The sequence below is a fragment of the Rhipicephalus sanguineus genome, chromosome 2 (assembly GCF_013339695.2).
Source record: "Rhipicephalus sanguineus isolate Rsan-2018 chromosome 2, BIME_Rsan_1.4, whole genome shotgun sequence".
Taxonomy (NCBI): Eukaryota; Metazoa; Arthropoda; class Arachnida; order Ixodida; family Ixodidae; genus Rhipicephalus; species Rhipicephalus sanguineus.
The window spans coordinates 86,698,182-86,723,662 of NC_051177.1; the positions used below are offsets into that span (position 1 = coordinate 86,698,182).

The 25,481-nt window shown below is 45.6% G+C and overlaps 1 protein-coding gene across 1 annotated transcript in view; it reads right to left on the reverse strand.

Moving 5' to 3' along the window:
• Positions 1-4: 4 nt before the first annotated feature.
• The window catches only part of LOC119383298 (protein SGT1 homolog), a 33,447-nt gene continuing 7,970 nt past the window's right edge, over positions 5-25,481 (reverse strand). The window contains exons 7-11 of the mRNA XM_037651366.2: positions 23,337-23,433; positions 16,642-16,749; positions 8,533-8,629; positions 5,526-5,704; positions 5-286 (exon numbers count right to left, since the gene is read on the reverse strand). Coding sequence (XP_037507294.1) covers positions 179-286; positions 5,526-5,704; positions 8,533-8,629; positions 16,642-16,749; positions 23,337-23,433 — 589 coding nt within the window. The 3' untranslated portion in view covers positions 5-178. The remainder of the gene's footprint in view (positions 287-5,525; positions 5,705-8,532; positions 8,630-16,641; positions 16,750-23,336; positions 23,434-25,481) is intronic.

A 25,481-nucleotide genomic window follows, 5' to 3' on the forward strand; every position in this document is an offset into this window, starting at 1 on the left:
CAAAAACAACTCAAAAGCTTTATTAGAAGACACTCAAGTTAAAATACACTAAACAAAACTGGTAGAAGACAATATATTACATGTGCCAGCCAGCCACATCATAAATTACTTGAGCTGCACAGTGATGGGCTTTTTTCGTGGCTGTTTCTGAATGGCACAATTGAACACAGAAGCCCGTTCACTCCGTCCACTTGCGGTATTCCATACCATCGGGTGGCTTGATGGGAGTGGTCTTGCCTGCAATTTCTTCCCAGTTTGTGCTCAGCACTGTTCCGCCAGACTCCATCTGCACAATTGGGTTGATTTAGTGATCTACAGTTGCTGACAGCTCAAGGATGCAGTGGCTATGATCCAATTGTAAGAACTTCTATAAATGCACCAGCTAATCGCACTCGCTTGCGACATCACAATGAAAGCAAAATTGCTTGCTTTCTGCTTTTTTGTTCTTACAGTACTACCCCATGCACATATTTATCCTTGCATAGCCTAACAAGCCATGTGGGCATCATTCGATATGTCAAGAGACAAACTGTTGCATGAAACAAATCAAGGCTGGTAGACCAAGTAGACCAACGCCAGAAAATTTTAGAACCATTGTACTTATTGTGGAGTCACTGCAGACCCAGGGCAGCACATGTTCACATCTGCAGGGCAGCGTACGTTGGTATCAAACATTGAGAGAAAATCTGTTCGCAACAGTCGTAATTTAGCACACTGAAGGCTAATGGGCCTCGGCCAGGACTACAGAAAAACGATGGTCACTCCTGAAATTCATACAAACAGTGACTATACAAAATGAACACAATTCAAGGCAGTCACTGCCTTAAGGAATTTCTGTACACAGTCGGATCCCGCTATAATGAATACCGCTACAACGAAATTTCCGCCACAACGAATAATTTTCGATTCCCCGTCAGCCGCCCATAGAAAACAATGCGAAAAATGTCTCGTCACAACGAATACTTTTTCTGGGTATTTCCGCTTGAACGAAGTTTTCGCGAGTGCCAGCACATAAGGAAACGGAGCTTGCCTAGGATTGCTGCGAAATTCCGCTAGAAACTCGATCATTTCTCGTTGCCAGAGCCGTGTGGCCGCATCGCAAGACCCGTGTTTTCATTGGAGACATGCTTTGTGCCACCACACGCACATCCCGGTAAATTATTCGCCACTGAGATGCTCGGCGACAGATCATCCATCCGCCATGATGCTGCCGGCGGGTTTGATGCGCGTGTGGGCCGCGGAAGAATCGTTCTTCAAGAACTCCCGCCATTGTTTTCACGAAGCACTCAAAACAAAACTACTGCTCGTCGTCACATGCCCTGCGATCGTGAATGACATCCACGGCGCTTTGAAGGCACACGCGCGGCCAGCGCACACTATAGTCCAAACGTAACTACATCTGCCGCAAACGCTGTGAACACAAACGCGGTCATGTCGACGCGATCATGAGAGACCACGAAAGTACGCGCGCATCCAACGTACGCGCACCGACTCAAAGCAATGCTGCGGTCAAAACTGCGGTAGACGCGATCACAGATAGCAACGACGCAGTTCTCAAGGCAGGCGCACGGCCAGCGCGCACGGATTGAAAACGAACCACCGTTTGCCGCAACCGCTGCGCAGAAAACCGCGGTCGCTATCGTCGCGATCATCGATAGCGAATACGCTCAAGTACGCAGCTAATACACCGGAAGAAAGATTAAAGGCAATAAAGCCGTAAAACGGCACGAAGCGTTTCAGCTTTCCCTTCGCTCGCTTATGACTGTGGTAGTGCGAAGCTTCGGCACGCTCCTTTACGGCACTACGCGCTCGGCACGCATCGAGGGTAGCCTGCATATAGTATTTGCTCGTGTATAACCCACGTGTATAACTCGCGTGTTGACGCAAAGCCGCCTTCCTTGCATTACCGTGAAGCCAACTTGCGCACCGACATTCGCGTATAACCCGCACCCTGAGTTTAGCGCAAAATTTTTTGTATATTTTGTGCGTGTTATACGCGAGAAAATACATTCACTCGGTGTGCGGCCAAGTGCGTCCGAGTTAGCGAGAGTTAAATGCAAAGGACAATGCATATGCGCTTGACGGGACCAAATGACGAGTAATGATCATCAGATCTTGCTAACATTTGTGGTCTACAGATGAAATTTCGCTGCAACGAAATTCCGCGATAACGAATTTTTTCGCGCGTCCCATCAATTTCGTTGTAGCGGGATTTGACTGTACCAATGTTCTACTGCATCAATTACTTCACTTGAAACATGGCACACAAGCAGCAGTGGCATTTTAAAGCAGCGGGCTTTTCAGCAGCATTATTGCAATTACTGCTAGCTTCAAGAATATGTCTCAAACTTGCTCACAGTAACCATTATGAAACGCTATTGAGAGACCATCCACCACATTCCCTGCTGGTCCAAAGAGGCTGTGCATGAATGATGCCATAACCGCTCAGCTACAGCTGCATCAAAATAGATTTTTTAGCTTGCCCAGTATTCCGCTCTAAGCAAAGGCATAGCTTAATATAGGATAGCATATGACAGATAGCGTAGCAACACTTGCAAACGAGCTTTAGCGTATGTACACCCGAAATATGCCAGCAGCGCCCACGTAGCTGCTAGTTGCGACATCCAAATATGCACAATGTAGAAAATAAGCTCGCCATCACTGCCGCAAAGTGGAACATTGCAGATAGTGCCAAAGCATGTTTGTTTATCAAACTTAATCCAACATGAATAAAACAAGCAAAAAGTTCTTTTGCAAAAAGTGCTAAGAAAACCACCACCGACATGAACTGGCACCATCTATGGAGGATAAAAAACTAGCAAATACGTAATCTAGTATATTCTCAGAGATTCTGCAAGCACCCGTCATCACATGCTAAGCCTACAGCATCGATTACTTGAGTATGGCTCTCGGAAACGGTGCTGAATCGACACGAATACTTTGCCGTCAAAGCTTCAGTGTATGAATGTCACGGACGGCCATTTTTGCAACCCGGCTTTCCGGCTAATTAACGGGCACCGCACTCCCCAGCTGACCGGCGAGAGCCGCGTACTCACGAAAAGAGCGGGGAAGTGCTGAATGGGGTGTTCTTCGTCGAACGTCGCCGCGGACTTTTGGTCTTTGGTACCTACGGCAGCATCGGCAGGATCTTGGAAGGCCGCGACGTACTCCAAACAATCTTTTGACCACGAGACGCCCCGGCACGGTCAGAAAGAACTGTTGGTGGACAAGCCGTATGAGAGCGTCCCAACAGATTGTCACCCTCACTCAGTTGAGGACCCTCTACTAATTAAAAGGGGGTGTGGTCAGCGTATTTTTAAGGCGGAGTTTCTAACAATGAAACACGCATGATTGGACCCCTGTAGAGGTCCCTTTTTCCCCCAGGAAGAGAATGAGAGGACACGGAGGATGATTCAAGCGCAGGATTTTGCCCTGCTAAGCAGTCTACCGTATATACTCGTCTAAGGGCCGCCCTCGTGTAAGGGCCGCACCCCTACTTTGGAGGGGGAATTTCGAAAAAAAAAATTCAAAAAGTCCCGCCAGAAAAGTAGTTAAATTGCAGCTAGATGGCGCTGCCAGCTTTTCCGCTTCCGCCGACCTCGACGGCGCCATTATTGCTTTGTGTGGCGCATCGTTGGCATCGTGTGGGTAGCTTGGCAGTGTTTCTTCACATTGGTGTTGTCGGTGTCACTTTGTCTGCAGTAGTGAGCCCCATTTGAGCCATCGCAGGTGAGGGACGATGGGCCGGCACTTGAGATCTTTCACTGCAGCCTTTAAACTGCAAGTGATTGAATATGCCGAGGAGCACGGCAAGCGAGTAGCTGGACACAAATTTGACATCGATGAGAAGCGCGTGCATTACTGGATGAAACAGAAAGATGCCCTCGCTGATACCAACAGGAGCCGAAAGGCATTTCGCGGAAAGAAGTGCAAGTACCCGGAACTCGAAGGCGAACTTGTCAAATATGTCATCGACACTCGAAGGGACGGCTACGCCGTCTCAACTGACATGATCCGCGTGAAAGCCCTGGCCATCGCTCGCCACATGGAAATACCCCAGGCACAATTCAAAGCAAGTCGGGGGTGGGCATCGCTACAACAAGTGTGTGCATGGATTTTGAGTGCGTGGCGTGCCGTGTCATTTGAAACAGTTGCGAAAAGCTTCAAGGTGACTGGAATTTCAAACTGCATGAGCGGCGCTGAGGACGAACGTCTCTGGGAGGACGCCGACGCCGAGGCGAGCTCTTCCGAGAACGAGGACAGCGATAGCGAAATGGAATCGTAATAAAAACATTCCTGGAATGTCATTTGCGACTCTCTTACACTCCGCTAATGTTGCGGAAACAGTACAGACCTTTGGTGAGCTGTCATCTGCCTGATTCGTGTAAGGGCCGCACCAAGCAAAAATTTCGAAAAAAAAGTGCGGCCCTTACACGAGTATATACGGTAGTCGCTGACCAACATGGTGTAGAAGCAGATCAACAAGTATCCCTTCTGGAAGTTTTTAGTGTGGCTCTGTATCGGCTGGCCACCTAAACTTAGCCGTTCGTCTAGTTGCGACGAGAAATTAACGTCGGCAACGTAGTAGACATCTGGACTTCCTCTCGGGTTAGCTCAACCTGCCCGAGATCACCTTCAAGCACTAGGCCTCCCGGAAACACCAGCGTTGCAACACCACCGACATCGCAGTCGTGCCAGAACTCTCTGCGACTTCTCGCATCCGATCGTCGTGGACTCAACGCTGCCGGTCATCACACATACTATGCCTTCACCTGTTTATATCCTCGAACTTTCTCTTCTTTAGTTCTATTGTTTGTTAGTTTTCTATAGTTTGTAACACTTCTCTCCTGTACGCTGATTTATTGATTTTATGTTTTTTGTTAGTTGTATTAAGTGTTGTATTAGATTTCTTGTGCTGCAATATTACTAGAGTAAAGCTGTTTGTTTTGTTTCACATGTCCGATCTCTTCACCGTCTGCTTACGTGCGGAACGAACTAACCTTCTGTCATTCCCGTCGCCGACATCGCGCTGGCGACGCTGGTGGCAGCTTGTAACAATGAATCTAAAGCAAATAAAAGCATTAGCTTGGAGCTAACGAGCTACAGATCGCACGATGGCCATTTGATAAATTCAAAGTGTACGGCCCCCACTTTCAGCAGTGCAGCCATGTTTTTCTGGAATTTTTAGGCATATCGGGCATTTCCTGTAATGCACGCGCATGTGCAGTTCTCACCCGATATTCCACCACACACAAAATACTTTGCATAGTGCAGAATACTGGACAAGCTAAAAAACAAAGATCTGAACGCCAAATACCTGAACTGGGCTACAAACACCACCACTCTGGTAGGAGAGTGCACATCACAAAAGAATGCCTCGAACTCTGCACAGTCATGAGCACCTGCGAGCCTTCAGAACTCCAGTGCAAGTGCTGCTGGCATCGAGCGATCATTATGCTAATGCATTCAGGACCAAATGTCCAACAAACCTGAGCAATTAAGGAAAAAGTGGAAAGGCTACTTACAAATGACTTGTTCATGGCCCTCTTGACTTCATCTGAGCCTTCAGCATAAATTTTCTGGAACAGGGAATTCAGTGCTGCATCGCCCTCTTCCTTTTCGTTCTCAGTCTCTTTGACAATGCTGTCCCAGTTTTTAGCTCGAAACACTGGAGGTGCCCTCTCGACACTTGCGGCTTCTGGAACTGCGCGTGAATATTAAAACAACGGTTGTGGTAAGTACTACTGCTGATGGTTCAAGGCAGTATACAGGGGCACTACAACACTTCTCGAAGTAATCTAACACATTATCTTTCCATTTTCAGACTCGTTTTATTAGAAAGTTTGAACCCAGTACTGCAAAAATGGAACTGAAACCAAGTTGGCTACAGCCTCCAGTCAGAGCGGTCATATGCAGTGTCATCTCTACCACAAAACGGTGACTGAGCACATTTTTTGCGAATCCGTGTATGGTCATCTCAACCTTCTCTATAGGAGGTGGTCTTGAGGTTCATTCCGTGCGCAATTGCCACCTGTGGGCATCTCATCTGTTCCGAATGAAGGGCGATTGGTGATGCGATACTCATTATGAAAGCTCACATCAGGAGAAAGTTATACTACATGCTGAAGATTGCTGCATCGTGCTCCAGGCCTATGTCTGTGAGTAGTGCAAACAAAGGGAGAAGGTATTCAGCTGTATGTTAACCAAGACAAGTTCTTGCAGTTGGAAAATAGGAAAATGTCTCACCCCTGTTAATATGTGGGTGTTGCAGGGATCACACCAATTTGTCAAAATGCGAGTTGTTGCATTACCGAGGGATGTACGATTGAAGCCACACACACACACACACATATATATATATATATATACAGTAAAAGCTCGTTAATTCGGATTTTTAGGGACCAGAAAAAATGTCCAAATTAGCTGAATGCCCGAATTATCGAATGGTCAAAATAAACAATAAATGCAAGAGTTTTTTCAACATACCTTTACTTTACAAAGTAATTGTGGATGCGTGTCGCGGACACAATTTTTCTGAGCCCTTCAAGGTGCTCAGCAGCTCGCATGCTGTCTGCAGTACCAAAACAAAGTTCTTCAAGGACGACAAGGGCCTCCGCGACTTCCTTCACAGTGCGAGGGGGCCCGCGTGGCTCATGGTGTGGCTGCTCCTCTTCAGGCTCTTCGTTCTCGGATTCGTTGCCATGTATCACTTCCTTGACGATGTGCTCATCAGTCAGACAGCCGGCAGTGGCAACGCTATCATCAATGCCGATATAATCCTCTAGTGTCACTGCATCAGGCACAACACTTCCGAAATCCTGCTCATCGTCAGCACCGTCGTCCGGCGACACTTCGGCATCGCTGGAGTTAGGTACAACAAAGCCACTGTGCCTGAAACAGTTGGCAATGGCGTGCGCAGGCGTGTTCTGCCACACATACGCAAGAATGCTAACTGCGCTCAGGAGACTCACGTCGTATTGTTTGCCGACGTCATGGCACAGGAGCAACTTCTTGTCGGCAGAGCCCATTTTTCGGGGCACGCAAAATTTCTACTTTGGTGGTGAAGTCCCTGGCCTTGTACATGGGCCGCTTCGCCGGCGTTGCCATTGCGGAGAGTGCGTTCACACGAAAAGTCAGCACAAAAGCAGCAGCAACAATCAAGCTAAAGGAGCCGTACTGAATTGTTCCTCGATAAAACGGCGTTCAACGATGCAGCACACCAACGGGAACAAAGCATTAAATGGCACCGCCAACAACACACACGAAGAAAAGGCGTTCATCCAGTCTCAAGTCAAGCCAAGTCGACAATTGATGTCCATGGCGATGCTGCGTTTGAGCTCCACTTTTGTTCCGAATTGTTCTTTTTTCGTTTTCGAGCCTCGCCAGCGGCCCGAAAGTCGCCTAATTATCCGATTTGCGGTCAAAGCTGTCCGAAATAACGAGCACCCAGTCTCATAGAGTGATGCGTATATTTACAGGGACCAGATGACGTGTTCGAATTAACAGATTTTCCAAATTAACGAGCTTTTATATATATATACACACACATATATGTGTGTGTGTGCACGTGTGTGTATGTGTGTGTGTGTGTGTGTGTGTGTATGCCATATGCCAGTGTCAAATATGAAATCGATTTCTGCCAACAGCATCTGGCACCCTATTGCACTCAATGAAACCACAGCTTTCCAGCAAGGCAAAAGTGATCAAATTTTGTGCACCAAAGCTGAGAAAAGCTTCTCAGAAGATTGTAATGTTATGAAAAAACGAAACAGGAAAACTAGCCATGAACTAAACATCACTTGTCGATAAGATAAATGGCTGTCATGGCTAAAATAGTGACCTAGTGTGAATGACAATGGGTAAGGTCATGCAACAGTAATGACATACAGTCGAGCCCACTTATAACGATCTCACATATAATGACCATAATTTGGTGCACTTTCAATTTTTCAATGCTACCCATTGAAACAGCATCCACATATAGCAAAAATTTTTCAAGAAGGCCATTTTTAGTCCTAAAAAGCAGCTTCCCCCCTTAAGGTTTTACTGCATACTGAGAGGGTACAGTCGTGAGCAATATGAGATGGAACACTGAAATTACATTCCAGAGGTCATAGTGGCTAAAATATAGCTGGCAAGCACAGAAGTGTTCATAAGATTAAATTTTGCATATTTTCCTGGGGTTTTAATGTCCCAAAACCACGATACGATTATGAGAGATGCCATAAGGGAGGGCTCCAAAAATTTAGACCACCTGGGGTTCTTTAACGTGCAACTAAATCTAAGTACACAAGCCTCCAACATTCTCGCCTCCAACGAAAATGCAGCCGTGGCGGCCGGGATTCGATCCCGCGGTCAAGCACAAAGGTAATTTTTGCAATTCAATACATCACATTCATATCGGTACATTGCAAGTAATCGCTGATTAAACAATTCTGTGTTCCATCTCACAATGCTCATGACTGTGCACCACCCCTCGGAACAACACAAGCAGCAACAAGGATATTCCAATGAACAGAAAAAAAAGCTTGCCAGAAAACATCATAGGAGCAGGAACATCAGCTGCAGTGCTGTCAAACTCCAAGGTAGTCCACTTGATGCCTTCCCGTTTCTCAGCCTTGATTTCAACCTGCATTTGAAGTTGCCATTAATCAACAACAGAGCAAATGCCGAATTCTAAAACAAATTCCAGGCACTAAGACTTAAACTAGGATCTCCTAAACACTACAGACCTCAGGATGGTGCTTACAAATATGCAATTATAACCTTTCTTTGATATGTGCTACAAGTGGTCTGAATTTCAACGAGTGCACACAAGGATTTTGAGCATTAAGTACATTTGTGGTATTATCGGTTGTACTGAATGTTTAAGATATTTAAATAACAAAAATATCTTTCTCATTCAGTTACATTTGCATGCTACAGAATTCAATTGACTGTACATTTAGTGTGTAGACATACTTCCTACCAGCTAAATATTAGTGACCTTTCTGTGTGACGTCTATATTCTTAGAACATGTACACTAAATTTTGCTTCGAAAGCAGCCTAGGGAAGTTGTGTCTGTAAACGCTAGACATCAAATGATGATCCCATTCATTTTGAGTCAATGCGAGGCAGTCGCGGTAGTCATTCACAAGCAAAGTGAAAGGCACTTTGATCTCTGCCCGCATGCTAGCGTCAAACTATTACAGTGATAGAGTGCACTTGTGAATATCGCAGGTCACTTTAAGAGCATAAAAGACGCTTAGCTCAATGCCACCACTAGCAACTGCCCGTTTCATGCCAGTTCATGCAAACTACTTGAACTGGTACAGTGCATCACGGGAAAAGAAGAAATGGCCGAGCCAGCCAGATGGAAGGACAGAGCGCTATGTCTTTTCGTCTGGCCAGCTAGGCCATTTATTTTTCTTTTCCCTTGATGCACTGTACTTAGTTCCAAGTATGACAAACCAACTCTCCCAACCATCAACACTTATGCAATGTGCCTGCAATCGTTTATCACTTGCATGTGATGAATAAAACTGATATCTTTTTATGTAGTGGAAACAGATTGTCGCAAATCAATCCCACTGGTGTCTGCACGTTAAGCTTTCGGGCTAGCTTGCATGCTTACGCATGCTGCAAGTTGTTGCACATGAAATGCTGCACAGGGCACATGCTCCGTAATGTGAATGGCAATGCAGCTTGCAGTGGAGTACAAAGAGCCTTCGTAGCACAGCCGTTTGTGTGATTGCAACAGGTTATGTTATTCTTGCAATACAAAGCTGCATCCATCAACCGGCAACAACTGCGATTTTGTGTGGTCATCACGCTGCCACGACACATTCTGAGCACTTAGTCTTTTTCTCCAAGACTTGTCCCAAAAACGATGTCTTGGTGCACGCCTGCAGCAAATTATGCAGCTTGGCAGGCTCCAGCAATCATATTGCTCTGTGAATACTTGCACTTGCTCGGACATTTCGGCAGAGAGGAATGCTGGGAAGCTGCAAAATGTAGCCCGTAAATGCATAAACACGTGTGCCTCCGTGCATGCTGCAGTGAACTTTGGATGTCGATGCAACCAAACAGTTCGAGAAATGAACACTGCAGCCATGACGTGTCTTGACTGCAAAGCATAGCTTTGCGAGATTTGAAGGTGCTATCGCCGAGGTGTCGATTACTGACATTAGACCCCCTTTGTAAAAGGGCGCCCCAAGTGCCCTGCACGTGAACTATACTACAAGCTGCCATGTTTAGGTCGCTGTAGCAGACTACACTGCCTGCGACTGTCACTGTGGGACGTTTCACTAGCGCAGCAACCAGCTTGCGCATTCTGAATTCGTTGAAATGTGCACTGTTCTACTGTGTCACCAACGAGGCTACGTGACAAGGGCAGAAAGGTAAGCCACAGACATTTGAATATCGCCGATGCACTAAACATGTTCTGCACCTGGGCACAATGCATGCGTCAATGTCATTATGGTCATGGAAGTGCTAGGCCTCGTACTAAAATCCACATGCTGCAGATTTTAGCACTTGCAATGCTCGTCTGCACAATGGATGACGTGCTATACGAGTACACCATCAAAAGGCCATTACAGGGGCTTCCGTACAGGGTTGCGGTGAACGAAACAGTAGGATGTCGCTAGCTCTACAGGAATATGGGCAGTACTATGATGCTGGCAATGTGGAGAATGAAACTCTGCAATTGGCGCAGTCAGGGCATGGCGACATAAAGGAAGTGATGACGCCAAGCTACAGTAACCAGTATATTTTGCCACACGAAATGCTGCGACTGACAGTCCAGTTGTGATGCACGAAAGCACTAGGCAATGGGAGCTCGTGACATCCAGTCTCACACACCCGCCTGTTTTCTCAGGCAGGCACTCACTCTTTTATCGTGGGCGGTGCTGTTAAAAGTACAGACAAGCATTTTTCCTCGCCCCAGAGGTGCAGGCTGGCCAATCCAATTCAGAATTCCATAGCCGCCGATTACAACGACAGTCAGTTGCTAGGGGTGTGCAAATAGTGAATTTTAGAACAGAATCTCATAAGAATAGAATAGCGATTACACCGAATCGAATATGAATACTAATCGAATACTGTTCGAATAGTAAGGCAGCCACTTTCAAAGCAGCCCAAGAATTCTACATTTTATTTGAAACAAATATCGACAAGCTTAACATTACAATTCCCTTTAACTGACAAAAATACCACAGTTATTTAAACTGAGGGAAGCTCGTAAAGAGCAGCAACTAGAGTCTTCGAAATATTTTGTAACTGCAGGCTGAAATATTGCAGTGACTACAGCATTCAAGGTGGTACTTTGTCAACAGCCTTTAAATAAAATTGATACATAAATATTAGGCAATTTTCATGACGACATTATCATTAATGACATGGTGAAGATAGTGGATTAATGACACTGCCGCTTCGACGACACTGAAGTTGTAAGCAAAAATGCCTTCATTCTATGATCAATATAGCATCGATAATACCGGAAGTACATGGGCTGCATGCACTGGGTAATTCGATGATGAAAACAAGAAAAGCTACCCCTCGTTGTTCCAACGTCTCGTTCTTTCAAGAATATTTCGTTGTTGCCGATAATTCAAAAAATATTCGGTATTTTGAATGCGCACTATTCAATTCAAGCACCGAATCAAAGAAAACTGTATTCGATTCATTATTTGAAATTTTTGGATATTCGCAAACCCCTACCAGTTGCAGTGCCTTTGCCAAGTAAGGCACGTTGGCATGAATTCGCAGGGATTTTGGAGACAATTTCCAGCCGACTGGCACCACACGTGGATACGCAACATTACAAGGGCGCACGTATGAACTTGCACTCTCACACCCCCTTGTCCTAAATATGGCAGCTTCCATCCAAGAGCTCCTTGTAATATCGAAACCGACCAAAAACCCACAAAAAATTGGCACGGACCGCCTGAATAAGCCCGCAGCCGAATCCTGCACTTCTCCAAGGAAGGTATGTATCAAATGTTTAAAAATGACCACTAAGCATGTTTGGAGGAGGTGTGAGCAAAGTTATTCTCACTTTATTAAAACAAGAAAAAAAATTGAAGTCAACCCACATCTTTCTGGTAAAACTAGTCTGAAATGTGCCTGCACGTAAAAATACCGAGCTCACGTTCGCAACAGCCTCCTGTCAGACGGGTCAGGAACAGTGTCGTCACCATCAGAAAATGGTGGCTGAGCATATTTTGTTGAGAGTTGGCGTGATGATTTCGTGGGCAATTGAACTGTGTGCATCATATTTGTTCCCAATGAAGTGCAATTGGTGATGTGTCGCTTTTATTATGAACACACATGTCAAGGGCAAGTTATTTTGCACGCAAAAGATAGCTGCATCGCATCCCTTTTGTATGCCCAAGGCCTGTGACCATGGGTAGTGCGCACGAAAGGAGCGGGGAGATAGCTGCATGTCGACCAGGAAAAGTTTTCACTGACGAAAAATTGGAAAATATCCGGGCCTCTAAAACGAGCTTGCTGACTAGCTGAAGATACTCCGTGTAGATCAAGCTTGTCAGGGCTGAATAAGCATGTGATTGAGGGGTAATCCAGAAGCAGTCTTAGACCCTGGAAAACTCGAGAACCAAAGAAAATGAACTGCAAGGAGAATTAATTCTCCATTCAAAAAAAGCAAACTGTACCTGTCACTTTTTTCAGCCTGCCACTGCACGGTGGCTGAACATTGCAACAATGATATGATCGGAGGGCCATGAAAATGATATGATCGGAGTGCCAATCCAGCCACCTCTGTTCGGCACAGCTGTTCTAACACTAGTTGTATGTGAATAGTCATGTGAATGAGCACACGTATTTGAGTGAGCCAAGCTGGCTGCTTCAATGTGCACCCAATGTTTGATACAGTCAACTGCAGATTTTTCGGATGCCCCATTTTTCAGACATGCTTGAAAATTCGGACGCTTTTGCGGCACCGTCACAAGCAACATAGACGTCAGTGTATAAGAACATCCGAAAAATTGGATGCCGAAGAGTTTCAGCACTTAATTTTTCGGACTTTCTGCCCAAATTGAAGGTTAAAACCGGCAATAATTGAAGCCCCCACCTCTGTAACCTCGTAGGTTCGAACAAGCTCATTCGTGAGTCGATCAGTTTGCAGCTGCAGCAGAGTCAGAAAGTCAGCTTTGCCACAGTGCAAATGCTATGGGGTGAAGCAGACTGAAAATCCAAAGGGGGTAACTACCACGGCGCAGTGCGGGGATGTCGACGGATAAGCACCGGAAATGCATGGAGACGTACGGCGGCAGTTGGCAAACGCGCCAGTACAATCTAATCCCTGACAACCCTTTATGATACGCACATTCAGCTAACTGCTCGGTAGTGCATGCGGCCTAGGACAGTTGTGATCGTACTGAACCTAACGCGCTGCGCTGCCGCATGCTGCTTCTTTGTGAGAGACCGCTAAGTGCGCCGCACAGAAGAGTTGCCATCACAAGTGAGAGGAGCTCGCCATAGCCACGCCTGTCTGTGGAAAGGAAAGGAGTCGGCATAACGATCACTTTCATGGCTAACACATGCGTATGATGCAGCAAGCGCTCCCGCAGTGATGGCGTCATTTTAGTAGGTGACGTGCTGCACACAACAAGGAAAGATTGGCTTCATGCGGCAGCAAAATCTGCATGTCAGTGGAGATTTTCATGGACTAGCGCGTAGTTTTTGTGCGAACATGCATCGGGGAAATACAGTAAAAGCTCGTTAATTCGACTCTCGTTAATTCGGACACGTCATCTGGTCCCTGTAAATATACGCATCACTCTACGAGACTGGGCGCTCGTTATTTCGGACAGATTTGACCGCAAATCGGATAATTCGGCGACTTTCGGGCCGCTGGCGAGGCTCGAAAACGAAAAAAGAACAATTCGGAACAAAAGTGAAGCTCAAACGCAGCATCGCCATGGACATCAATTATCGACTTGGCTTGGATTGAGACTGCTTGAACACCTTTTTTTCGCGTGTGGGTTTTGTTGCTTTGTTCCCGTTGGTGTGCTGCATCGTTGATAGCCGATTTATCGAGGAACGTTTCACTATGGCTCCTTTAGCTTGATCGTTGCTGGTGCTTTTGTGCTGACTTCTCGTGTGACCGCACTCTACGCCGATGGCAACGCCGGCGAAGCAGCCCAAGTACGAGGCCAAGGACTTCACCACCAAAGTAGAAATTTTGTGTGCTCTGAATAATGGGCTCTCCCGACAAGAAGTGATGAAGAGTGATGAAAGGGGATCCTTGTATCGGCGGCAAAAGAAGCAAGGAACGAGTAACCGTACTTTTAGCCACCAACGTGACGGGAACAGAGCGCTTGCTGCTTCTCGTTATCGGAAAGGTTCAAAAGCCACGCTGCTTTAAGAACATCAACAATCTTCCTGTGGATTACCGTGCCAACCGAAAAGCGTGAATGACGGGTGAAACTTGCGGACACTGCAGACATCATGCGAGCTGCTGAGCACCTTGAAGGGTTCAGAAAAATTGTGTCCGCGCGAATATCTGCTTGAAAACAGACAAGCATCCGCGATTACTTTGTTAAGTAAAGGTATGTTGAAAAAACTAGTGCATTTATTGTGTTTATTTCGACCATTAGATAATTCGGACATTCGGTTAATTCGGACATTTTTTCCGGTCCCTAGAAATCCGAATTAACGAGCTTTTACTGTAGCCGGACGAGTCGTCCGCTCTTCCACCGCAGCCTTTGTGCTCCGAGTCATCATTCCCAAACTCTGCATGCGAGAGAGCCATAATTTCTTCCGCGCTTTGCCGTTATCAGCGGCGCTCATAACAAGACGCAATTTGCAACTGGCGGATGGCACATAGTTAAGCGAGGTTTGCGGCATGTACTGAATGTATTCACTAGAGCCTGGGCACCCACCAAAATGCATGATAAATGTACCACATGGCATTACAGTTACTTCGGACGTGGCTGCGGCGATTTGACCGCTGGAGCGGAATAAAAAAAAGCACTAATTCCCTTTTTCGGATTGCCTGATTTTTCGGACGATTGTGCAGTACCTAGGGAGTCCGAAAAATTGGACGTTGACAGTATTCATGTTATCTGTAGAGTTTTGGAGATGCTGAGTAGTTTGAAGATTGAACTAGAGCATGGTATTTATGTTCCTGCACTCCGAGGTAATGCTTTTGCTTGAGGTCATAAAGAGCACATAATTTTAGGCACATTACAGCACACCTTATAAGTGGATATGTGCCGCAATTTACATTGCTCATAAATCAGCCTCACTTTGTGAAGAATTGAATATTGTTATATATGAAAGCTTCTCCTTTCACATGGAATTACGACATTCGTTGACTTGTGACTAGGTTCTGTTGCACTGTTTTGAAATCATTTCAAATTGTGTTTCCCACCACAGCTGGCTTTTAACTGCAAGCACACACTTCCAAAAAGGGGGCAAGTCTGACAAGCAATATTGTGAATGCTTGCTGTCTACAGATGCATGCACAGTCAAAACCCACAATAAAATCGCGCAACAGCAAAATTCTCACGACAAAATATTTTCCTGCCCCCGACAAGCGCCCATACTATTAAATGCCTCTCGCATCTCTCGAGATGTTGTTCCCGAATCAAAAAAAAAAAAAAAAAAAAAACACGAAAACCGACTGAACGCTCACGTACACATCGCTTGTGCAAGCTCAGTACGCTCCAAAATGTGCTCAAATGTACTTGCTTCACACCTAAATTAATGCCATCAGATTGCCTTTAAGTAAGCACTGCCATCTGTTTACAAAATCTGCACGGTACCGAAAGCAGTTGCACACACTGCAAGTAGTCTGCTTAGGCTTCTCTTGATGCAGGGCCCCATCGCCGTTCACACTAGTGGCACAGTGGTTCGCTGTCTACCATTCTCAGGCTGTCGTACGCAAGCGGTTTTGCTCAGGTGGGTCAAACTTTTGTTGCCATTCGAACAATGGGACTCTATTCACGGCATTCTACGACAGCTGCACAGAGACTTAGCCAATCAGTGGCGGAGGTGTGGTTTCCATGTCTACAATGGTGCACTGCATCGTATGCTTCCAATACGACTAACTCATGGGGTGCGTTAGACGCCTCTAACATGATTCGGACGTTCTTCAGGCCACACGATGACGATGTCGTAATGGAATACTTGCTGTGTTACGCCGATCTGTGCATCTACTACATGGCAAGGGTTGACAAGGCAAGCTAAATTTTGGCATAAAACTTTCGTTTTGCCAAGCGTTTCCATATTTGTGCTGTTATTTCACGATAACGAAATTCTTGCAGTAGTGGAATTTTTTTTCAGTTTCCCCACCAATTTCGTTTTGTGGGGTCAAACTGCATGAAACACACTTGACCATGAACAAGTTCTACTTGTATGAATGTGCTTCTGCTATCTTAACAGACATCACAGTGTGCAAGCACGCCAAGCTCAAAAGGAATTCAATACAGTAGACTCTCGCTAAACGGAACCTGAAGGGACCAAGAAAATATGTTCCCTTTAACAGCAGTTCTATTTACTGAAAGGTGAACAGGGTTGCATTATTCAGATACGAAAGCAATCATAGTACGAGCAGTTGTTCCATTTAAGCAGCAATTCCGTTTAAGAGATTTCAGTTTATGAGAGTCTACCGTATATGGCAAGATTTCCCTCACCTTGGTCTGGTAACACTTGACAGCAGTCTGATCTGCATTGATGGAGTGTGCAAGCTGCAGAGAAAGCTGATAATCTTCCCCAGAAGGAAGCTTCACTGTGATGTTTACCTGCAGAAAACAGGGTTCATGAAGCCAAATGGAAACCTCTTCATGTCAAGATACATGTGGCAATGGAAGGTTCAAGATACATGAAGCAGAACAAGATCTTTCAACCCTGAAAATATTCTTTCAGAATTTTGAAAACTGCCAACTGCCATTTCCTTGCCTTGTGGATCAATAGTATTGCATGTGTTCAGCCATTTGTGTTAAGCCAGTGCCTCTATTTTTTCAGTGCCTGGGCGACCGCTCCCCTCGGGCCATAGAGCACGCGCTCTGCGTCCACTCGCCGCTGCCGTGTGGTGGTGCTGTGCAAGTAGACTACGGGAAGCTGGCGCTGAACGGCCGCGCGTATTATGAAGCTCACGAATTCGTGTTTGCATCAGAGTTTAATTGCATTTGTGCTTCTCGCAGGCTTTCACAGGTACAGGGGGGATGGAAAGAAACGCAAACATAGCGGCACGCCGTTTTCATCACGCTCTAATCATGGTGGCAGTAAAAAGATGCTAGATGGTATTTTATTGTGTAATGGATGATGTCGTCTTTTCATCAATCATCCAGGTTATAACCACTTGAAAATAACTGATAAACAGCAAAGAATGGAGATGCCGCATGTTCGCGTGTCTTTCCATCCCTGCTGTACATATTCCGAAGACAGTGTCAGGCTGTGCTGCTGGTTTGATACTTGCACATGAGTTTGATAGCATTCGAGTTTTATTTTCTATTTCAGGCTATTGCAACCACGCCAATGCCTTAGTATGTCATACTGTTGTGTTCCACTCTGCAAATGGAACTGAAAGAAATCACGATTGTCTTTTGTTATTGATAAAAACAATCTCACAGGGTCCCTTATGCATTCACCTAAGACAACTGAAAGGCAAAAGCCATCTTTTTCTTCCAGTCAATGTAATGAACATTCCCTGCCTCCCTCCTAGATATTTCTGCGCCTAACGTGGTTTTCTTACAGCCTCAAGGATCGGAGGCAGTGCAAGCTTTCTGCACATCAGTGGAGGCACGCACTGCCTCCGTGATCGGCCCATTTTGACCAAGCGAAGATGTTATGTGATGTCATGATGATGTCACAAAATTTTATGATCTTTGACATATGATGACGTCACCCCGTAATTATTTTTTGGATCACTCGTGCTGACGCCGCCGACGGTCAAATTTCACATTTGATGAGGCATCTAAGGCTTTCACCTTAATACGCTGTTCGGCTGTCGTTCCATGAAATTCCAGCTACCGCTGGTGTTTGGTAGAGGTGGCTTGTAGTAATTAGGCAGGATAATTGGTCTCCTAATACATCTTCAAACTACACTAGAGTATGCAGCCATCGTTTACGACCCGAAGATTTCATAAATATAAGAAGCGGTGGCTTAAGGATCCAGTAGCGTCACTCTTTACAGACTACCCTTCACGTTTGCATCCCCAGGTAACAACTGAATAGAGCATGGCAAGTATCCCTAAACGTGACTGTGTTGCGTCCGAACAGTCAACGAATGCATGTAATAGTGTAGCAACACTGCCTCTCGATCGCGCCATGTGCATGCAGCGCTGACATTAGGTCCCAAAGCTGAAGAATCATAGCCCATGGACACCACATGTACTACCGGCAAAACAACCGACAATCATTATGTACAGTCTCACAATAAATGAGTGCACAAGGCTGAGCAGGCTGCTCCATGCGACAAAAGCGCTCAGGTCCACAGCCATTCGGCCTCTACTTTGCTCACTACCGAAAAGGCCAAATGGAAGAGAAAAGAAAGTTACCTGAGGAGCCAGATACTGAGGCTACAACAATCCGTCGACAAATACAAAGACGAGCTCAAGCAACTGACAACAGGCCGCGCCATTTTTCACGCCTTTCACATTGGCTCAAGTTGGGAGTCGGCACTACAACTTTATACTTGAACGACAGCGTCTGTTCACACACCTCGGTCAGTGTTTCAGGAAGCACGTGGCATATGCAGCTGTTTCTGTTCGTTTTTCGTATCGCCACAATTTAACTGGTTTAAGTTCTGAAATGGTGGAATCACTTGGCATAGTTCCTCTTTTTCTGGCACCAGCTGTTGCTATCTCCAGGTGGCAACAAATGTAATTCTCAAAAGCTTTACGAAGGGAACGGGCGATCACGTATATCTCTGCAAGCAGTCTAGTGACATTTTCCGCGCATCACTGGCATGCGCTCTCTGGTATCGGGCTAGCAGACGACGCGCAAGCGTCTTGATCAAATAGTCGCGAAGACACATGCCATTGAAATGGGCTGGTTGCCCAGAATGACAAGTGCTTCACGATTCCAGTTTACAAGTTTTCATTATATTGTAACAATGCGAATACAGCCGAAAACTGAAGCATATAGCAGCTTCGAATGCAGCCACGGCATTCGTTTCCATGAGCGACGATGGGTCTACTACGGTGGCGGCGCCCGGCGGCTAAAAGCCGCACTTACGCCAACAGTCTGTTTCCATTGTGCTCCGCTCCTTTGCCCAGGCACAGAAAAATAGAGGAGGCGCTGGTTCAGCCATCTGTGTTCAGCCATCTTCCTGGTGTCAGCATGCAGCACTTGGGTGCACAGCTACGTTCTCCACAATGAAGTCGAGCACTATGCATATATTTTGGGAACAGATGTGCCCTATGATGACTACACCCAGGACATCAGCCTTGCCGATGCCCTGGGTATGTGTCTGGGCTTAAATCCTGGATGTGAACATCACCATGGTCTTACATGGGCTGTTTATACGTAGCAATCTTTATGTATGTCAAACAAAATATTCTCCACAACATATTTTTTGGATCAAAGCATACCCGACAGTACTTCTGATTTACGCTCTATACTTGCACAAAGCACCTTAAAATAATTTACGGCTGGGTGTTAGAAGGCCGCTCCTCCAGCTTGACCATGCAAAGTGTCCTGTGCAGGCCTGGAGTTTTGTTATCAATCATGCTGTGCCCCTATTTTCCATTCCTCCACACAACCAGAAACTTGCAGTAACTATGCACCGATGGTCAAGCACAATTTCCCATCTCCCCATGTGCGCTGCTGCTTCAATAAAGAAATATAGATGCTAAGCTACAGTAAATTCCTAATCTACCCACAAGGTTTCTCTCTGGCGCAGCTGTGAGACAGCACACTGGTTCAAACCAAAGCCCATTTGGAACGACAGAGAATACAGCGACAGACACGCAAATCATCCAACTGCACATCTGTATAGCGCTCCACTATGCCAAAATTATCATTGATCGCCCAGTCCATGCACTTACTCAAAAGTTAGTAGTTCTTTTTCGTAAAATATTTGAGCTGAACATTCGCGTTTCTTTGAAGTTTTCATAATCTACTAGCATACAAAACTTGGGAATATATGCACACCTCTAATCATTATAGGAGAAAATGAACCATTTCTTGAATGTTGTGCTGTGACCCAAACCCAGGATGTCAGTGAGGAGTTCTCTCACTGGCATCACTCTCCACTGTCAATGATAAGAGCTAAATAGTGCCTATGTAGAGGAAGATTGCACTCCATGGTTGCCTGTTCTATCCAGGTTACTGACTACACGATTACCATGGTAACAATGTTGGGCCACACCCCAATCAGGACACAATGCACAGAGATGACAAACACATGAGTGTATGAACTCCACTACAGTACATCCAAATGAGGCTGCTTATGTGGGTATACAAGCAAGGAGAGCAGCTGTTGCACAGACACCACCCATGCTAAGAGGCCAATGGCAGAACAGCAGCTAACAAGACAACCATGGTTTGTAGCGTTAGTGCTTCCACCTTTGAAACCGTACTTTGGAGATTGGTTGAACCTTGCTAATTTGAACACCGAGGGGGATAGAAAATACGTCTGAATTAACCAGTTTGAAATAGTGGGGGTGCCTTTCATTAGTGGTACAGTTCACAATACAGTGGTACTCCGCTACGTAGCATGTGTTACATTCCCGGGTGCTACGTTTTCCCAGCTGCTAACTCGTTTTTGGCCAGTCCTGCCATAGATCACATGGGGTGCAATGCATTGGGAACCCCATTGTTATTACATTGCATTACTCTGAGATGGCCCAAGTGGCCATGGAGGGTGCAACCATGTTGACTATTCATGCAGCTTGGCCTGGATTGACTGTGGGATTAGCTGCACAATGTAGTGCAGACTTCACTCAGGACGTTTTTTCAATTCCTGTTTGCAAAAGCACAGACCCCGAGCTCTGTATTTGCTAGCGCCTATGACGCCAATTGGATAGCAAAAGTATGGCCTCTAAGATCGGCTTTCGTTGCCATTGTCACATTGGCATGAAATTGTCCTTGCTTTTCGCAGTCTCCTTGCACAGTCTTTAGTTTCGTGCCATGGTCGTGCAAGCGTACTGCATGTACTTAGTTCTTTTACCCCTGCAACTGTTGTTGCCAAAGAGAACCACTGTTCTATCTGTCGACAAGATTAAACTGAATGTAGTGCAGCAGTGATGAGGTTTAAAAAGGTTGGCCGTACTCATGCCCATGGGAAAAGGAAAAGGACCACACCTATTGCGTTCCTGCAAGAGCATGAGGCGACTATTTGGGGGCATGTGAATAAAGCGAGATCACACGATTCCCGCAAGCTGTTTCAAACATGGCGCCTTCCAGTGTACGCAGAGCAACCATGTGGTTAGAGGTTCATGAAACTGCAGCAGCTACTGACGTATCGTGTTTTGGCATTCGGCTTGGGTTTGCGCGAAAAGTACAGTAAAACCTCGATAATTCAAAGTCACTGGGACTGTGAAAAATCTAATTAAGCAGGTTTTCGAATTAACCAAACATAAAAAAAACATGCATACAATTACTGAAAGTAATCAGAGAAGGTTGTTTGCTGTTCCTGCTAGTTTGCGGCTCCAAGGGTTATGTTCTCCAGCAATCCCCGGTCCTAATTTTGCCGCTAAACCGGCGAAACAGCAAGCCTCTCGGCTGCAAGCGCAAAAATAAAGGAAAAAAAAAAAATCTCGTGATCAACTGAAATGAGCGCCTGCGGAAAAGAAGACTTGCTTCACTGCAACACAGTGGTGACACGCGGGCAGCATGTCACTTGTTCCTCACAGCGTCAGCAGCGAGGAGTAGGTGAGGTGACAGCTGCTAACTGCCGGAACAACCGCCGATCGGAGGTTCGCATACATCGCGAATTCCGTCAGGCCGTCCTTTAATAATTCCTTTATTTTCCCAGAAAGAATGTAAATCATGACGCACTGACATTGCGAGAAACATGAGACATGCTGCCCACAAGACACCGCTGTGTTGCAGTGAAGCGAGTCTTCATTTCCACAGGCACCCATTTCAATTGACCACGAGACCGTTTTTATGTTTGTCTTTTTTTTCGCTGGCAGCTGCGAGGCTGGGGTGCTTCACCTGTCACTCATTAGTATCGCTACAGTGCATTACCTTGTGGCTCCCAAGGGCCGTCATTTCCGCGGATTAGCGGCGAAATCGGGATCGAGAATTGGCAGATGGCACCCAAAGTTTTCGAATTAACCGGTCTGGTACTGACCGCCACTTCAAATTATCCACTCAAATTTACATTTCAAAATACAGTACCACAGCAATCCTTCGAACTAAGCGGGATCTCAAAATAACAGAGTTCGAATTAATGAGGTTTTACTTAGTCTGTGCAGGCGGGCAATACTGTTCAAATTAACAGTGGCATGCAATTCATGTTCAAATTAATGAGTCTTCCCTATTCAAATAGATGCCACTTTGCTGGGACCAATGGGCCATTTCAAATTATCCAATGATTCGAATTATGCAACTTCAAATTAACGAGGTTTGACTGTACTTCACTGCAGTAACAAACACGCTTCATTGCAATTGTGTTCTTTGGCCATCGCGAATGAGTGGCAATGTTTTCATAAATGCTTCCAGCAAGTGTCACACTATAGTCGGGTACAACTTTTAGAAGTGTGTAGCACTTTCTCCTCAAAGGCAGATGCACACAAGCCTGCCCCAATGGGTGTGCACTCCAGATTGAAGTTACAAGCCAGACAGCCGGGGGCCCCACCTTTGGAGAAGATTGCCAAGTGCTTGAGCGGGACTATTTCCGGCAGCTGCGCTTCAGTCATCTGGGCAGGGCCTCTCTGGACTTAAGACTATAGGTATGACGTGGTTGGCAGCGATGAGATTTCTTTGAGCAAACGATTTTTTAATTTAAGGCTCACCTAAGCAAAAAGCATTTGCAAGTCTACACAACCCAGTTAACACTGGCAGGAAATCTGCTAGAGGGCCCTCTTGGTTGTTCCTATGGGCTCGCCAATACTGCTGCTACAATCTGGATGCTTTGAGAATTTGTTCAGCAATTCTCAAAGCATCCAGAGCACAGCGCTTGATGGCTGTTATAAAAGCTGCTAATAGACAAAGTAATATGTTAATTGCAGGATTAAGCACACCCCCTAATACGCACAGTGTTACGAACAGGACCTGCCTCACTTTACGAATGAACTGCCATGTAACTGAATGCTAGAAAGAAATGTTAACAGTGAACCTACCCTAGATAACTAATTGGGTAAGAACTGTCAGAAGACAACTGAATGCAATATGCAGCATCACTTTACACATGAAAGAGCATAGAGAGTTAACTTGCCGTTGTGTCGGTGAACTCTGCTTTGATGTCCTCTTGTTTACGGTTCTTCACAAATATTGTGATTATGATGTACCTCTCTGTCTGGTACCATTCATAGCTGCAAACAAAACATGTTGAAGAACCGAATAAGCAATTGCAAAAAGCAATTTCAGTGGAGACAAGCTTAACCTCAAATGTTTCAGACATCCCTACTTATAAACTTGCATGGACACCAATAACATTGACATGCTAGAAAATGAAAAGAGAAATGTTGGTTGCAGGCAAAAATGCTGACTGCGACCTCCATGGCCTTTAGCATCTAAGCTAGGGCTTTCAGCATGTCACTACAATAAACAGAAATGAAGTAAAAACACCAGAAATGTGGAGGTAGAACATATTCTGCAGCTCAGATGCATGGATGAAGAAACTGGCAACACAAGCACCAGCCCACAAAGTCAGCCTTGATGCCTTGCTTCTACTGCTGTAGAAAAATGCTGGTCATTGTCTCCTTGAACTGATAAGCACTTGTAGGTTTCCACTCAGCATTTCAAGCTTTTATAATAACTTATGGAGTATTACGTGCCAAGGCACAATATGACAGGCAGGCGATAGTGCAGTGCTCCTGAAAATAAGGATATCTGGGTCGCAATCCTGCACACGTTCTGTGGCACAACACCCTATTGCTTTGCGCGGGATTTGCCAAAGCTCAGTGCATATTATTCGTCTAACAGTCAGAGGTAAGAACGGCAGTCGAAAGAGGCAGTGCTGTCAATCATTTTGTCATATACTAGGCAAAGAACGGACACTATTCCGTCAGATATACAGTGTCTCCGAATGACTTGGATTGAATTGAATCAAAACATAAGCGTTAGGGCCAGAGAAGCAAATCAGTTTGATTTGTGTCTGGATTAATCCAAACCTGTGCAGACAGTTCGCAAAAATGTCCACCAGCACCACTACTGAACATCTCGCGAGATTGTGACACCACCTAGGGCTTTGATCGAGACTAACACAAATCTTTAGTTGTCGTGCTCTTCAATTTCAAGCTTTGAAATGCCACCAAATATTGATATTCAGTTATAACATATTTCTTCATGCACTGAAACCATTTCTGAATTCAATATACAGTCCCCCAACAGACTATCAAAACTTGACGCATTCTTCCAAGGCACTTCCCCTTCACTTATATATTGGCTGTCTGCTCCCTTGCATTCCCTATTGATGTTTCGTTCCATTTTATCACAGAACATGTACGAAATTGCGCCGCTGGTGTTCTTTAAGGAGCACAGACATCGCACAGTACACAGACCTCTAGCATTTCACCTCCTTACATGTAAGACTGCACTGGTTGAGATCAAACCAGCCAAGCGCTGTAACCACTATACCCCCGCGGCGGACCACTTCAGCTTTTCAATGAACTTTATAAATCATGCAACAATGAAATAACTGCCTGCTCCCGGTGAATGCCCATAGGATTCAATGCATCTCATATTTTGCAACAACAAAAATGCTGCTAAAATTCAATCCCACAACAAAAATTGACAGGACAGTTTCCCCACACGTGTTCTGCTCGTGCAAGGTCGGCATACTGCACAATGCGCCACAGCTTGGGTGCCACAATCTTTGTTTACAAAATTGGTATGGTGCCAGAAGCAGTTCTACGCCAGACGTCATTGCTACTGTCCCTTATTTGCTGCATTAAGACTGTAGCCTCATCACCGCTCATGCTAGCGGCACAGCAGCTCACTGTTTGCCATTCTTGGACTGCCGTGGACGTGGCTAATCAATGACTCAGGCAATGGCCATGACTACATCTGCGAGCATATTGGATGCTTTCGACACTATCTGGGCATTCCTTAGAATTCACGACGATGACGTCGCATACTACAACTTGCTGCATTGCGAAGGAAGATCTGTGCATTCACTAGTATACGGAAAGTTGACAATAATATATCCGGGGTTTAACGTCCCAAAATCAAGATATTTTTACGAGAGATGCCGCAGTGGAAGGCTCCGGAAATTTCGACCACCTGGAGTTAACGTGCACCTAAATTAAGTACATGGGCCTGAAACATTTTTGCCTCCATCGAAAATGCAGCCGCCGCAGCCGGGGAAAGTTGACAAGTTAAGCTATTTGAATAGTGGCGTTACATATTCATTTTGTGT